The sequence below is a fragment of the Notolepis coatsorum genome, assembly GCF_963971535.1.
Source record: "Notolepis coatsorum genome assembly, chromosome: 10".
Lineage (NCBI taxonomy): Eukaryota > Metazoa > Chordata > Actinopteri > Aulopiformes > Paralepididae > Notolepis > Notolepis coatsorum.
This window is the reverse complement of record NC_140174.1, coordinates 82,820,519-82,837,471: the sequence shown is the minus strand read 5'-3', so window position 1 is coordinate 82,837,471 and position 16,953 is coordinate 82,820,519. Positions and strand designations below refer to the sequence as shown.

Sequence of the window (16,953 nt, the reverse complement as noted above, 5' to 3'; positions counted from 1 at the left end):
GAAAACACCGCGCTATTCAACGGAATTAACTATGAGATCGGTCGAGATGCGTCTGCATGGGTATGTTTAAGAATGTTTGTTTACAGTAGCATCCAACTCTTTACAATTCCGCATCTTTGATAAAACTACACCAAGTTTTTCTGCCGACCACAAGTCCAACCATGTCACGTTTATTGTGTTATTACGACGAGCCCATGCTACATTAACGTTAGCGTTAGCTAGCTAGCTAGCCACACAGCCATGTAAGTTAAAGTTGCTAACGTTATATTGATAGCTATTGTTTCAGATAGCAAGGTGGAGAGCTGTAAACAAGACGAAAGTCTTTCTCTGGTCTGCATCCCCTTAACAATTGTGTGTATTGAGCTGTACTGTACTGTACCCATTCTGCAATCTGTTAATAACATTTTCAACCAACCCCCTCAAGACCCAACACACACACCAGCTAGACACTGATGTGCTGACAGCTAGTTTAAGATGCTCATCACCTCTCTTAGACACTGATGTAGCAGTACTGTCTACCTGTATGTCATGTATGTCAATGTTATGATGAATTGAAAATGGGGGACCCTGATGTAAACAAGACGAAAGTCTTTCTCTGGTCTGCATCCCCTTAACAATTGTATGTATTGAGCTGTACTGTACTGTACCCATTCTGCAATCTGTTAATAACATTTTCAACCAACCCCCTCAAGACCCAACACACACACCAGCTAGACACTGATGTGCTGACAGCTAGTTTAAGATGCTCATCACCTCTCTTAGACACTGATGTAGCAGTACTGTCTACCTGTATGTCATGTATGTCAATGTTATGATGAATTGAAAATGGGGGACCCTGATGTAAACAAGACGAAAGTCTTTCTCTGGTCTGCATCCCTTTAACAATTGTATGTATTGAGCTGTACTGTACTGTACCCATTCTGCAATCTGTTAATAACATTTTCAACCAACCCCCTCAAGACCCAACACACACAGCAGCTAGATACTGATGTGCTGACAGCTAGTTTAAGATGCTCATAACCTCTCTTAGACACTGATGTTTGCGGACGACTCAGCCCTGCTGGTCTCTGACAAGAACAAGTTACAGGTTGAAAAAACCCTCAGCTCGGAACTAGGCAAAATCTGCATATGGCTCGCCGACAACAAACTATCATTACACATGGGCAAAACAGAGTCCATTCTCTTCGGTTCAAATAACAAACTCAGCAAAACAGACGGCTTCTCAGTTACAGTGGGTGACAATATTGTCACAAGGAAATATGAAATTACCTACCTGGGTTCCATCCTAGAGGCTAATCTTTCCTGTGACAAAATGGCATCCAATGTAATAAAAAAAAGTCAATCAACGAACTCGATTCCTGTACCGGATCTCCTCCCTGGTAAACAAGAATACCCTGAAGACTCTAGCAGGAGCACTCAGACTATGCTTGCACCTCATGGTACCAAAGCACCTCAAAGGCACTAAAAACCAAATTACAAACATCTCAAAACAAACTAGTCAGACTACTGCTTGACCTGACTCCTAGAACCCACCTCACCCCTGCACACTTTGCCAACCTAGGATGGCTTAGAGTAGACGACAGAGTACAGCAACTTGCAATGGGCCTGGTCTACAAGATACACTACACGACCAAGGTACCCATGTACATGTCAAAATACTTCCCAAAGGTCAGTGAATACCACGATCACAACACCAGAGGGAGCTCCACAAATCATGTAAAACCCAGATTCGGCTCAAACAAGGGACTAAACACGTTTCGCAATTATGCCACAACAATGTGGAACGCCCTACCCAAAGCTGTAAAGGAATGTGAATCACTACCCACCTTCAAAAACACTCTCAAAGAACACCTACGGGAGACTGCAATTCAAAACTGGCCCCTACAAATGTCCTAACCCAGTTGTACAATAAAGACCAAGCATGGCTTTGTCAGTATTCCAATGTACAGCCCCACCCAACCCCACCCCACCTACCCAACCTCCTCCAATGTAGTCTCTATGTCAAATGTATGTCAGTATTCCAATGTACAGTGTCCCCCCCCCTACCCAACCCCCCCCCCCCCCCCACCTCCAATGTACAGCCCCACCCCACCTACCCAACCTCCCCCAATGCACAGTTTCTATGTCAAATGTATATACACTCTTCTTCTGGATTTTTTTAGTATCACAAACAGTACTGTATTTGAAAATCTGGTATGTCATAAATGTATAGATGTAGCAGTACTGTCTATCTGTATGTCATGTGTGTCATATGATGAATTGAAAATGGGGGACCCTGATGGAAACAAGACGAAAGTCTTTCTCAGGTCTGCATCCTCTTAACAATTGTATGTATTGAGCTGTACTGTACTGTACCCATTCTGCAATCTGTTAATACACTTTTCAATCAATCAATCAATTCAGTACTGTCTACCTGTATGTCATGTATGTCAATGTTATGATGAATTGAAAATGGGGGACCCTGATGTAAACAAGACGAAAGTCTTTCTCTGGTCTGCATCCAGGGGAGGAAACTAACTTTTTGGCTTACCAGCCAACTGGCGAGTATCTGATTTTTTTTACCAGACAAACAGATTTTTTACCAGCCAAAGAAAATCGCTAATTGTGATCATTACTTCTTTGTATGTCTTTGTCTAAATTGATTTTCAATCATAGTAAAAATCACACCGTGTCTCTACTCTTTAAAATATTTATTAGCATAAAACATTAATAACAGTCTCTACTCTTCACAATATTAGCATACAACATGTATTAATCACACTGTCTCTACTCTTCAAAATATTAGGATATCACATATTAACATGAAAGAGGGAACTATTCTGGACTGGGTTGGGCTGAACTAGGCAGTGAAAGATGCTGGGCTGGACTGGACTAGGTTGGACTGGTCTAGGTTGGACTGAGTTGGGCAGTGAAAGAACCAAGCATTTCACTGTAATGTAATAGCTAAATAAAACAACTTGACTTGTTACATTTGCACTCTGGTTGTATGCCAAATGTATTCTGGTTGTACTGTACTTGTGCTGTAAGATGACAATACATTGGAACCAAATCGACAACGCTAGGGGTTCAGCAGGTGTATTCTGAATGCCAAGTATGACAACATCACCGTTGTGAAGGGCATATGGGCGAGTGGTGATATGGGGGGAAACCCGGTAATAATAAAATGTCACTCGGCTGCATTTAAGCAAAGCCGCTCAGTATAGTCCACTATGTTGAACGCGCGTTATGGTAGCTTGTTACATGCTAGGTAGCTAGCCGGCTAATGCTGGTTGACTTGTCATTCTCATCCGACTCGAAGGAGACGCGTCGCATGCTATTGTTCGCCCCCATGTCAGACCGCACTGATATCCGAAAGCGACGACTCTACATGCAATTATTTTCATCCACTGATGTGTTTTTGTCTAAGTTTGTCTACGTTGTCAAGCCGGTGGCAGGAGTCTGTAGGTCCGCGCGCAGTGATCTGTCCACTTCCCCTAGATGGGCGGCATCTTCTAGAAAATGAGTGTTCATTGGAGGAGCTTAGAGCGCATCTGTACAACGATGATGTTCATTGGTTATGGTTGGATTGAGGCGCAAATGGGAGGAATCAAGGGGGGAGTCAGAGTTCGGCTTGTGCCAGTGAGCGAATCAGCAGATTGCAGAATGATTTTTTTGTTTTGTTTTGTAATTACTAGTACTCGCCAGACTGGCGAGTGCTCTTCATGAATTACTCGCCAAACGTAAAAAATACTCGCATTTGGCGAGTAAAGTGGCCTAATTTCCTCCCCTGTCTGCATCCCCTTAACAATTGTGTGTATTGAGCTGTACTGTACTGTACCCATTCTGCAATCTGTTAATAACATTTTCAACCAACCCCCTCAAGACCCAACACACACACCAGCTAGACACTGATGTGCTGACAGCTAGTTTAAGATGCTCATCACCTCTTTTAGACACTGATGTAGCAGTACTGTCTACCTGTATGTCATGTATGTCAATGTTATGATGAATTGAAAATGGGGGACCCTGATGTAAACAAGACGAAAGTCTTTCTCTGGTCTGCATCCCCTTAACAATTGTGTGTATTGAGCTGTACTGTACTGTACCCATTCTGCAATCTGTTAATAACATTTTCAACCAACCCCCTCAAGACCCAACACACACACCAGCTAGACACTGATGTGCTGACAGCTAGTTTAAGATGCTCATCACCTCTCTTAGACACTGATGTAGCAGTACTGTCTACCTGTATGTCATGTATGTCAATGTCATGATGAATTGAAAATGGGGGACCCTGATGTAAACAAGACGAAAGTCTTTCTCTGGTCTGCATCCCCTTAACAATTGTGTGTATTGAGCTGTACTGTACTGTATAGGGCTGTCTTAAATGCTTCGAAGCTTCGAACGTTCGATTCGATGGCACAAGCTTCGAACATTAAAAAAAAAATCGAATTTTTTTTTTCTTCGATTTGTGTGTGTAGGTGTGTGTGTGTGTGTGTGTGAACTACCCATCCCAGTTAGGACAGCCGAATCCCGTCCAATCTTTCGCCGTCGACTAAAGACTCACTTCTTCAACCATTATCTGAAATGATTAAAAAAAATTAAATAAAAATCTAACCGTGACTAACCTTACTGTCATGCACTTGTCCTAATAAACTAACCTACACTGTAACACGCAACACTTTGATGAACATTGTTACTCAGCTGATAGAGTTGTACCCTTCTTGCTGTCTTGTCGTACAGAACTTGTAAGTCGCTTTGGATAAAAGCGTCAGCTAAATGACTAAATGTAAGTGTGTGTGTGTGTGTGTGTGTGTGTGTGTGTGTGTGTGTGTGTGTGTGTGTGTGTGTGTGTGTGTGTGTGTGTGTGTGTGTGTGTGTGTGTGTGTGTGTGTGTGTGTGTGTGTGTGTGTGTGTAGGTGTGTGTGTAGGTGTGTGTGTGTGTGTGTGTGTGTGTGTGTGTGCGCGCACCTTGTAGAATTCCACACATAAGAAAGAAAGATACTGGGATGAATAAACAAAATAGGAAATAAAATGTAGAAATGCATGCAATACATAAATAAATATGAATCTCCATATATGAAATATAACATTTAGATAAGGTGCTACTGAGATGTTTTGGTGAGTTCTTTGTTTTTTTGTGGAAGTTGCCCTTCTTAAAAATGCATGAACATTCACTGATAATTGGTCTGTAGTGGAGTCTACAAGGTCTACATTGCCGGACCATGTAGAATCCGGACCTTGTAGACTGACATAATTCTGTGCATAGTTTAGTCTACACAGGCCATATTTCAAATAATCAAAATCTTACTTCATTCATCTTAAACATTCTTGATTTGGGGGATTGGTAGTTCCCATGAAATCTAAAGTTGTTCAAACGACAACAGCGATCCACCTTGAATTAAATCACACAGCCGAGTGAAACCTTGTTGGATGCGTCAGTCACGAAAGGGGCTACTTAATTAATTAATCCAACCCACTTTATTTATAGAGCACATTTAAAAACAACAACGTTTACGAAAGTGCTGTACAAGTCCCACAACATAAGATAAAAAAAAATTTAAAAAAAAATTAAAAAAAAAATTTAAATAAAATGTTTTTTTTTATTTTTTTTTGTTTTTTTTCGAAGCTTCGAATTAAAATCGAAGCTCGGCCCCGAAGCTTCGATTGCCAAAAAAAGCTTCGAAGGTCAGCCCTAGTACTGTACCCATTCTGCAATCTGTTAATAACATTTTCAATCAACCCCCTCAAGACCCAACACACACACAGAGATACAGATACAGTGCTGAGATTATAAACTTGTTGTTATTACACACACACACACACACACATGGACCCTGCATCCATACACTAGAAATTGACTTTTATTTTATCTTCTTAAAATTGTTTATTTTTTATTGTGATGTTACCTACTAAGATAAGATGATCCTTTATTAATCCCCTTGGGGAAATTCTGGTGTCAAAGCAGCATGGGGGGAGGGGGGTACATAGCTTCACAGTCCTATACACTCCAGATAGGGGGTCCTGGGGAGACAGGGGTCCTGAGGAGAGAGAACTATCATGGCAGCACTTAATTATGTTAATGCCATGCAGGAGATGGGCGTTGCTGGAGGGGGATTTGTTGACGCCCCAGCTCACTTTGTCTGAAGTGTGAAAAGTGGCCTTCCTTTGAGAGGGCTTTCACCCCCTTAAGTATTCTAGAATACAACCAGGTTTACAAGTTATAATTGAGCACATCGTGTTAAAAAATAATCTCAGATTTCAACATATGACACATCATTTGAAAGCTTAGATTCTGTACTTTAGCAATCTGGAATAATCTGAAAAATGAAAATGTAGAGATCTGGCACAAAGCGCTGTGAGGTGACATTTTATACTTGTCGTTTTTCTAATGCATTTCTTATTTGGATAATATCCAGTTTCCTCTCAAACCTCTCTCTCTCTACTCCTCCTGCTCCACCACTCTCTCTCTCTCTCTCTCTCTCTCTCTCTACTCCTCCTGCTCCACCCCTCTCTCTCTACTCCTCCTGCTCCACATCTCTCTCTCTCTACTCCTCCTGCTCCACTCTCTCTACTCCTCCTGCTCCACATCTCTCTCTCTCTCTCTCTCTCTCTACTCCTCCTGCTCCACCTCTCTCTCTCTCTACTCCTCCTGCTCCACTCTCTCTCTCTACTCCTGCTCCACATCTCTCTCTCTCTCTCTCTCTCTACTCCTCCTGCTCCACTCTCTCTCTCTACTCCTCCTGCTCCACATCTCTCTCTCTCTCTATTCCTCCTGCTCCACCTCTCTCTCTCTACTCCTCCTGCTCCACTCTCTCTCTACTCCTCCTGCTCCACTCTCTCTCTACTCCTCCTGCTCCACATCTCTCTCTCTCTCTCTCTCTCTACTCCTCCTGCTCCATCTCTCTCTATCTACTCCTCCTGCTCCACCTCTCTCTATCTCTCTCTCTATCTACTCCTCTTGCTCACCCTGCCTCCTGGTTCTGAGAGGAGGGGTGGGGGGGCTGTACAGAGAGGAAGGATCGCTATTAAAGCTGAGTGAGAAAAATGATGGAGACTTTAAGTGAGGTAAAATGAGGAAACAGTGAGTGATGAGAGACAGTGTGTATGTGTGTGAGAGAGAGGGAGGGAGAGAGAGATGAGATTTGCTTCACAATATGGAGGCATCTTTACAAGATACAAGAGTTTTATTTGTCACGGCATACAAGTATACAATGAAATGCGGGGGGTCTTGCCCGCAACGATGTGCATAATTACAATAGTAATATATAATAAGAATCCAATAGAACGACATTGTGCAATAACAAGTAACAAAGTAGGGCATATCGGTATCTGTACATGAGTTATTTACAGAGCATGGTAGGACAGTTAGTGCGGCTGCCTTTGGATCCTATGGTCACAGGTTAAAAAATAGTTTTTATTAATAAATGTATGCATTTATTTATTTCTGGAGCATTTATCTATCCACTCTGGTGTATTGTACTTGTGCTGTATAATGACAATACATTTAAAATCTAATCTCATTTTGAGATCAGTCGCAAATCGCTTCCTGTTGAATGGATCAGCATGGTGCAGATGCCATGCCGAACCTCTGCTGTTTTGCACACGCCTCATTCGCCTTATAAGGAGCTGGCGGGGCGTGTCTGTATGCAAATGAATTGAACGGGAACGCGCATTTCAGTTTAAGAATGAGTGGGATTCATCATTCAACACACCTGGGTAAGAACAGATTTGGACGTTAAGAACGGGTTGATGAATGCGGCGGTGACTTTTATTATTTTTCTCTTAACAGACAGTTAAGAACTATAAGAAAAATATATAAGAGGCGGCTGGGTGGCGCAGCGGACATTGCGCTCGTCACCAACGCAAGAGACACCGGGTTCGACTCCGGCTGTCGGCGTTGCCTCTGGCTTGGGCCAGCCGTCATACTAATTCAATTGGCAGAATTAGCGAGTGGAAGTCGATGGGTGGTAATCTGGATGTTGTGGACAGCGACTCCTACAGGTCGGTTGGGGGACGCCTGCACAGCAGAGACAGGAAATGGCGGGGGTAGTGTGAGCCTCCCACACGTTACACCTCGCCAATGAGAGTCTGCGCTGGCAGGTGAAAATATGTGACAGGCTGCCTCCTCGTGTACCAGAGGGGACACGTGATGCAAGGCTTCTATCCTCCCTACAACCGGCCAGTGGGGGGCATATGCGAGCAATGTTCAAGACATCCCCTTAACAATTGTGTGTATTGAGCCGTACTGTATTGTACCCATTCTGCAATCTGTTAATACAATTTTCATTCAATCAATCACAGTGCAGATTGATTGATTGAAAGAAACTTTTTAATAATTAATCTCGGCCCCGAAGCTTTGAATGCCAAAAGAAAATTCGAAGGTCAGCCCTACACAATACACACACACACACACCAGCGTTTCCGTTAGCCGGTAATTACCGGTATTTGACCGGCAAAATATGTTGAAGTCCGACATATTTAATCTCTCCGGTCATAATGTCCGGTGAAAATAATTCCCTCTAAACACAATTAGATTGTTTGAATTGTATTAAAATAGGCTAAAATTAAATAGCCTATGCGATGAACGAAACAATCATTTGTTTCATCGTTGCTTCACCAAGCAGCCGGTCTAATAATGACATCCTGTTGTCAGCGCGAGCTGGCTGCTGATATATTTGCGAGAAGCATCCATCTGCCGGCCGGCAGGGTGCAGTACTCCAATTCAGCCATTGGCAATTCAGCTGTTGGGTGGGGGCGCTGCTGAGCGGTTTCCAGACCGGACCTAAAAACACTGCTGCTCCATGCTTCACGTAAATATATCAGCAGCCAGCTCGCGCTGACAACAGGATGTCATTATTAGACCGGCTGCTTGGTGAAGCAACGATGAAACAAATGATTGTTTCGTTCATCGCATAGGCTATTTAATTTTAGCCTATTTTAATACAATTCAAATAATCAAATTGTGTTTAGAGGGAATTATTTTCACAGGACATTATGACCAGCACCAAGTCGTTGGGAGGTGGAGATATACATCACGCAAACCCACAATAATGTTGCCGTCTCTCTCTGTCAAATTTCTCAGTTCTTCGCTTGATATAATTAATACAAATGTCCAATATAACGGAATTCGTTAGCTCATAAAAATGTGATTATAACAGACTGCTGTTTATTAAGGTCGGGCAGACTGCCCACCGACACCTCAAGTCGGCAGCAGCACGAAGTCTCGAGGGACTTATTTTATTTGGAATATATTAATGACTGTATATACGCAAAAGTAGCCTAGTTTTAAGTTAAAATATTATAAATGCCTTGATGATGTCATTCTTTATATAGGCCTATCAATTGTTTTTAAGCTCAATAAACTCTGACCGGAATTTATCCCATTTGCACTCAGACCTGCAAAAAAAAATTCTAACGGAAACCCTGACACACACTCACATTTGAAATACTTTTGCGTCCGCAGATCAAATGACAGGTGCATAGTCTTTACAAAGAAGTATCATGGTAGTTTGGTGGTATCTTTTCTTTTACCATGGTAGCAACCACTATAAATACTTTACCATGATGGTAACGTTGATAAATGGTAGTGACCATAAAACTAATACAATTCCAATACAACAAGAGGTTCAATATGTTTTTAGAACATCTACGGATACAAAGAGCATCTGCTCTGCAACACGGCCTGGCAATAGAGCAACATCTCACAAGCTGTTTGGCCCGTTTGTTTGATAGCCTAGCCCTGCCATCCTCAGGCAAGTAGGGGCAGGTTTATGCACACACCAGAGGCTGCCAGATATTAAAATCATTAGCTTACAATTATAGCCATGGCTTCTGATGGAATCTTGGAACCTATTCTACACGTTCAAATGTTGGTTGTAAGCGTTACTGTCTCTGTATTTGAGTGTCTCTGTCTCTACATCTGAGCATTTACTGTCTCTGTATCTGAGCGTTACTGTCTCTGTCTGAACGTTACTGTCTCTGTATCTGAGCGTTACTGTCTGTATCTGAGCGTTACTGTCTCTGTCTGAACGTTACTGTCTCTACATCTGAGCATTTACTGTCTCTGTATCTGAGCGTTACTGTCTCTGTCTGAACGTTACTGTCTCTACATCTGAGCATTTACTGTCTCTGTATCTGAGCGTTACTGTCTCTGTCTGAACGTTACTGTCTCTACATCTGAGCATTTACTGTCTCTGTATCTGAGCGTTACTGTCTCTGTCTGAACGTTACTGTCTGTATCTGAGCGTTACTGTCTCTGTATCTGAGCGTTACTGTCTCTGTATCTCAGCGTTACTGTCTCTGTATCTGAGCGTTACTGTCTCTGTATCTGAGCGTTACTGTCTCTGTATCTGAGCGTTACTGTCTCTGTCTGAACGTTACTGTCTCTGTATCTGAATGTTACTGTCTCTGTCTCTGTATACTGTCTCTGTATCTCAGCGTTACTGTCTCTACATCTGAGCATTTACTGTCTCTGTATCTGAATGTTACTGTGTCTGTATCTGAGCTTTACTATCTCTGTATCTGAATGTTACCATCTCTGTATCTAACCGTTACTTTCTCTGTATCTGTTACTGTTTCTATATCCGAGTGTTACTGTGTATCTGAGCGCTACTGTCAGTTTTAAAGCTTGAATAAAGATTAGGGATGGGTACCGAACTCGGTACTTTTGAGGTACCGAACTGAAACACGTCGGTACTACCGAGTATCGATTCAAGTGAGATACCAAAAAATAAATAAAAAATATCTTTTTTTATTTTTTATTTTTTTTGCTTTTTTATTTTCATGTCAACGTTCACACGCACAATATATGCTTACCTAGGATTTGACTTGATTCAACAACAAAGCAGTCGGAGCAATGGCAAGCCGAAAACGGTCGAAATTGTAGTTATTTGAAGTTTGGATAATTTTTTTCACGACTGAGGTAGGTAAATAAAATTTTTTGAGACTAAAGTACAGAAGAAAGGTACCGTTGGGTACCGGTATCGATTCACAGGTACCGGTACCGTATCGGTTCAAATGTGAAAGGTACCCATCCCTAATAAAGATAGACATTGAGCTATCCGTAAAACACTAGTCTTTTTATGCTAGTTCAACAGCAAAGGGAAAAGTGTGCTCCGCCTCCAACCCACATAATTTAATGGGTCTAAAATGGTCGTCATCTTTTGTATAGGTAGTAGGCTTGGGCGGTATCACTATTTTCATACCGTTATACCTTGATTACATAATACCCCGGTGTACGGTATTGAACGGTATGACTAATTTTCATCAGCGGGGGGGGGGGGGGGGGGGGGGGGGTAGCCACTAGACAGAAGCCCGCAGCATCCTAGTAATACTAACGTTAACTCTCAGAATGGTAGCCAGGAGCCCCGCAGCACCCTAGTACTAGTAACGTTAGTATTGTGTATTCAAAAACGCACCGGACTGTGACGTAACGTTTTACCGTTTATTTGCTTGCTCCACCAGTCCACAACAACACACACTCTAACTTACCACAACGCTTTACGGTATTTTCACAGCACTGTCGCAACATTACCGTAAAGCGTGACCACCGTTGTGATACACATACACAACAGTTAGCTCTCAGAACAGCCAGTTAGCCCGCAGCACCAGGCAGCAACGGTAAGCGTGTCTCGACTCTCATTTAATTTCCAGTGAAGCGGGGTTTCCCCTCCTCCTCCTGTGTATAGACAACCAGCTCTGCGGCTCGCTGCCTCGCTCCACTAGTGACTCGAGGACTGGTCTCGCCCTCTGCTGGCGCGTGTGTGCAGTGCACTACAACCAACCACTGTTAAAACTCCGTTTCACTGTAATATAAACTGAAATGGATCTGTGATTTTGACTGTATTGATTTTCAATACCGTCGGTATCTCTAAATACCCCGGTATACCGTAATACCATCATACCGCCCATGCCTAATAGGTAGCACCTTTATTACCTGTGTTTTTCAGGGGTTTGAGAACCCCTTGACTCATCTTACTTGATCTAATCTCTCCCACTTCCCTCTCCCTTTCTTTTCCCCTACCTCCTCACTTTGACTTTCTCTGTCTCTCTCTCTCTCTTCCATCCATCCTTCTCTCCTCTCGCATCTCTCTCCCAGGGCTGAGCCAGGGGGAGGTGGACACGCAGGAGTGTTTGTACTACAACGTCAACTATGAGACGGAGAAGACTAACCGGAGTGGTGTGGAGCGGTGCGAGGGGGAGAAGGACAAGCGGTCCCATTGCTACGCCTCCTGGAGGAACAGCTCTGGGACCATAGAGCTGGTGAAGAAGGGATGCTGGCTGGACGACTTCAACTGCTACGACAGGTACACACACAGGCGCACGGATGCTAGGGATGAGTACCGGTACTTTTAAGGGTATCAACCGAATCACGTCGGTACTACCGAGTACCGATTCACGTGAGATCCGCCGGCGCCACATTTCGGTACTTTTTTAAGTCCGATGGCGTCAACGTTTCATTTACCGGGAAACAAAACCTATGAAGTGTGCCACACGTTCACGTCAACGTTCACGCGCACAATACACGCTTACCTAGGATTTGACTTGATTCAACAACAAAGCAGTCGGGGCAATGGCAAGCCGAAAACGGTTGCAAGTGTGGTTACACTTACTTTACAAAGCTAGATGCAGACAACGCTCGCTGCAATATTATATATATTAAAGGGGACATGCATTGCTATTCCTTGCACTATTTGGTAGGGGTGGGAATCGCCAGATACCTCACAATACGATCGCGATACTTGCGTCACGATACAAAATATATCACGATACGCTGAGTATTGCGATTTTTTTTAATTTTTTAATTTTTTAAAATTTTTTATTACATTTTATTTATTACCTTTTTTCAACTGCAAAGTAAAACTTTGTCAACCTGTTTTATCTAATAAAATAAAGTTCAGTCTGTTCATCTCACTTCAATCATTTTTATTGCAGAACATGGTATTTTCTCAAGCAGACAGATACACTAATCTGTGTTGCATGTACCTGACAAACTGAACTGTTTGTATTACAGTCATATTCCACCTTAACTGAATGCACGTGTGTGTGGACTACTGTACTATTACAGGTATTGAAATGAACAATGCAACTTGTTTTTTTTTATGAATAATCAATACTTGGCGTCCCTGTATCGATACAGTATCGCCACGCAAAGTATCGCGATACTACTACGTATCGATTTTTTCCCCCACCCCTACTATTTGGACAACTTTACACAATTCCTTATAGTCTATATGGAACACATCAGAACGTTTTTTTTTCTTCAAAAAATTCATTGTTTTATATTTTTTATCAAGTACTCAAAAGCATAATTTTTCAGCCTCAGGATTTCAGGCTATTTTTGGATGGGCTCCGCCCATAAGCGCTTTGAGTGAGAGTCACCCACACAGTCTGCAACTGACAGAGAGAGAGATAGAGAGAGAGAGAGGGAGGGAGGGAGAGATAGAGGGAGGGAGGGAGAGAGAGAGGGGGACAGGGAGAGGGAGAGAGAGAGGGACACGGAGCATAAAGTTATCTCTCCACTGCTTCCCCCGCGCGGTCCAGGTTGTGTGTGTAAATGCGTGCGTGTTTGTGTTTCACACACTCCTGCACCGCGGTCACTCTTTCTCTCTCTCTCTACCAGGGAGAAGCCCCGCACGTTTGTTTGTGTTTGTTTCCCCGACAGAAGCTCCTCTCTCTCTCTCTCTCTCTCTCTCTCTCTCTCTCTCTCTCTCTCTCTCTCTCTCTCTCTCTCTCTCTCTCTCTCTCTCTCTCTCTCTCTCTCCCTCTCTCTCTCTCTCTCTCTCTCTGCCGTTTGAGGAAGTGTCGGGTTTCACTGTGCGCTACAACCCTAGAGGGGGTGTTAGTTATGCAAATCAATGCTATGTCGACGTCACAGAAACCGTCTAATCAGAACAGTTTAGTTGAGTGAGGGAGGATCTCGTGAACTCGAGACTACACTGATGAGTCAATATGGTTATTAGAGACACAGACCTATTAATACTAACCTGTATTAATACAACCATGCTAAACACAGAAAAAAGGCATTTATAATGCATGTCCCCTTTAACAAATTGTTCTAAATAAATAATAATGATAATAAATAATTTGAAGTTTGGACTAATTTTTTACAACTGAGGTAGGTAGATTACCTTTTCTTAGACTAAAGTACCAAAAAAAGGTACCGTTGGGTACCGGTATCGATTCACAGGTTCAAATGTGAATGGTACCCAACCCTAACGGATGCACATGAGCAGAGTCACATGCATGTGTTAATGTGTTGATTACAGCTCCATGAATTGATGTAGATGAAGGAAATAGCAATGCCTTGTCTTATAGGGGACTGCTACCAGTCCATGAGCTGTAATTGACACAACGCAAGGATTCAGTGTCCCCGATATGTCTTTCTCCATATCTCTCATTCTCTGTCTTTGTCTTTCTCCATATCTCTCGTTCTTTGTCTACTCTGTCTTTCTCCATATCTCTCGTTCTTTGTCTTCTCTGTCTTTCTCCATATCTCTCGTTCTTTGTCTTCTCTGTTTTTCTCCATATCTCTCGTTCTCTGTCTTCTCTGTCTTTCTCCATATCTCTTGTTCTGTGTCTTCTCTGTCTTTCTCCATATCTCTCGTTCTCTTTTCCCACACCCTTCTTTCTATCTGTCTCTCTCTCTCCCAGACAAGAGTGTGTGGCAACAGAGGAGAATCCTCAGGTCTTCTTCTGCTGCTGTGAGGGGAACTTCTGCAACGAGCGTTTCACACACCTGCTTGATATTGAACCAGGTGAGTGTGCGTACATGCTGTCTGAAATCAAAACCTGTCCTTTCTTTCTTTCATCTGACCGTCCTCGTCCTCCTCCCTCACTAGGTCATACACCTTCCTCCCTCACTAGGTCCTATACCAGGGGTAGGCAATTAAGTTTGGCCGAGGGCCACATTTTTTCCAAGCCATTGTATGGGGGGCTGGAAACAAAAACAATGGCTAATTTAATATATTGATAGTGAAAACATTTTAACTCTATGACAGACCACCTTATAACTAAGACATACATTTGTGGCAGAGGCAGAATGGACAAAATAAACAAGCTGCATAGGTGGCATAATAAACTGTAAACGACATACACATTTGCACTGAACATTATACCTTTGTCTTTTTGCCATTTTATTATAAAACCAGAGACAAGCGCCTCTCTTATCGGTCTATCTTACATTACATCTTACATCTCACTAGGTCCTATACCTTCCTCTTCTCTCACTAGGTCCTACACAGCCCGCCTGGCTGTGTAATGCAATCTTGGTCTCTAGGACCTTGGGCTGACACCACCCCTGGGTGTGACCTCTAGGACATTGGACTGACACCACCCCTGGGTGTGATCTCTAGGACATTGGGCTGACACCACCCCTGGGTGTGACCTCTAGGACCTTGGACTGACACCACTCCTGGGTGTGACCTCTAGGACCTTGGACTGACACCACCCCTGGGTGTGACCTCTAGGACATTGGACTGACACCACCCCTGGGTGTGACCTCTAGGACATTGGACTGACACCACCCCTGGGTGTGACCTCTAGGACCTTGGACTGACACCACCCCTGGGTGTGACCTCTAGGACCTTGGGCTGACACCACCCCTGGGTGTGACCTCTAGGACCTTGGGCTGACACCACCCCTGGGTGTGACCTCTAGGACATTGGACTGACACCACCCCTGGGTGTGACCTTTAGGACAGGCATTAAAGCGTTCCGTCTTGAGACGGATTTCCATCAATTTGATTATATTTATATAATATTTAGATACATTTAGGGCGGCTACGTGGCGTAGTGGGCAAGGCGCTCGCCACGAATGCGGAGACGCTGGGCTCGCCTGTTCGAGCCCAGCGCTCCACATTGCTTTCAGTTTAGCTGGTCGTTCATACTAATACACATTGGCCGTATTAGGGGGTGGGAAACTGATGGGTGGGGATCGGGCGTTGTGGACAGCGACTCCTACAGGTCGGTTGGTGCGCCTGCGCAGTAGAATCAGGAAGTGTCGGGGGCAGCGTGAGCCTCCCACGCGTTACTCCTCGCCACTGAGAGATCGAGATGCGCAGGTGAAAAGATGCGACTGCTGTTACCTCAAGTACCGGAGGGGACTTGTGCTATGTATGACTTAGTCCACATTGCAGCCAGCTTGTGGGAGGCAAGAAACAGCGTTTGTGACAGGGGAGGGTTGAATTGGATGATACGAAATTGGGATGGAAGAAAATATAGAAAATGGGAGAAAAAGTGGATAAAAATATATGTATCAGTAGTATTGGCAGTGGTAGTAGTCGTAATAGTAATCCAGTCTATTTTTTTATTTTCTAAAAAATAAACAAGTTCAACACAGGTAACCATTTTGCTTAATTTCTTTGATGGCTCAAATGTATGCTCTAGTGTCTAGTCGATTTTGTGTTTTGAGCACAAAGTTCATCATAGATCTAGCCTCTTAATTTTGCTCTCAAAGTGCACCAGATTGATGCATTTAACTTTAAAACTTAAAAAGAAAAAAAGTTCCTAGAGGGGCAGAGGTTCACCCACCACCACAGTCTCACTAAATCCTGTGGGAAACACTGACGATTCAAATTTGTTTACGCCTGTGGGTAGGGCGTTCCACAGGGCTAGCCACAAGACTTGCATTCACACTCTCCAGCACACAGCCTCCCTGCCTGGCACAACAACCACAACAGTAGGGTCTATAGTCACAGTCAGGACAGTAGCTCTACAAGTAGGCTCCCTTAAAACGGTAACGCTATTAAAAAAAAATACAGTGGAGGTTAAAATAAGAATATGACTTGGCCTGAAAAAAAGTTCAGTCAGGAGATTTTTTTTTGCTTTAATCCCTGCATTTAGGACCTTGGGCTGACACCACCTTGGACTTAGGGTTGGGCGATATATCAGTATAGTCGATGTATCGTGGCCAGGCCATGTGAGCGGATCGGAGCGTGAGCGGCGCGGGGCGCGGAGCGGGCGGTTTTGACGT

At 43.4% G+C, this 16,953-nt stretch overlaps 1 protein-coding gene across 1 annotated transcript in view; it reads left to right on the top strand.

Annotated features, from left to right (window-relative positions):
* Positions 1-16,953, top strand: part of LOC311236223 (activin receptor type-2B-like) — a 199,888-nt gene that overhangs the window by 111,200 nt on the left and 71,735 nt on the right. The window contains exons 2-3 of the mRNA XM_084323871.1: positions 12,080-12,287; positions 14,635-14,738. Coding sequence (XP_084179997.1) covers positions 12,080-12,287; positions 14,635-14,738 — 312 coding nt within the window. The remainder of the gene's footprint in view (positions 1-12,079; positions 12,288-14,634; positions 14,739-16,953) is intronic.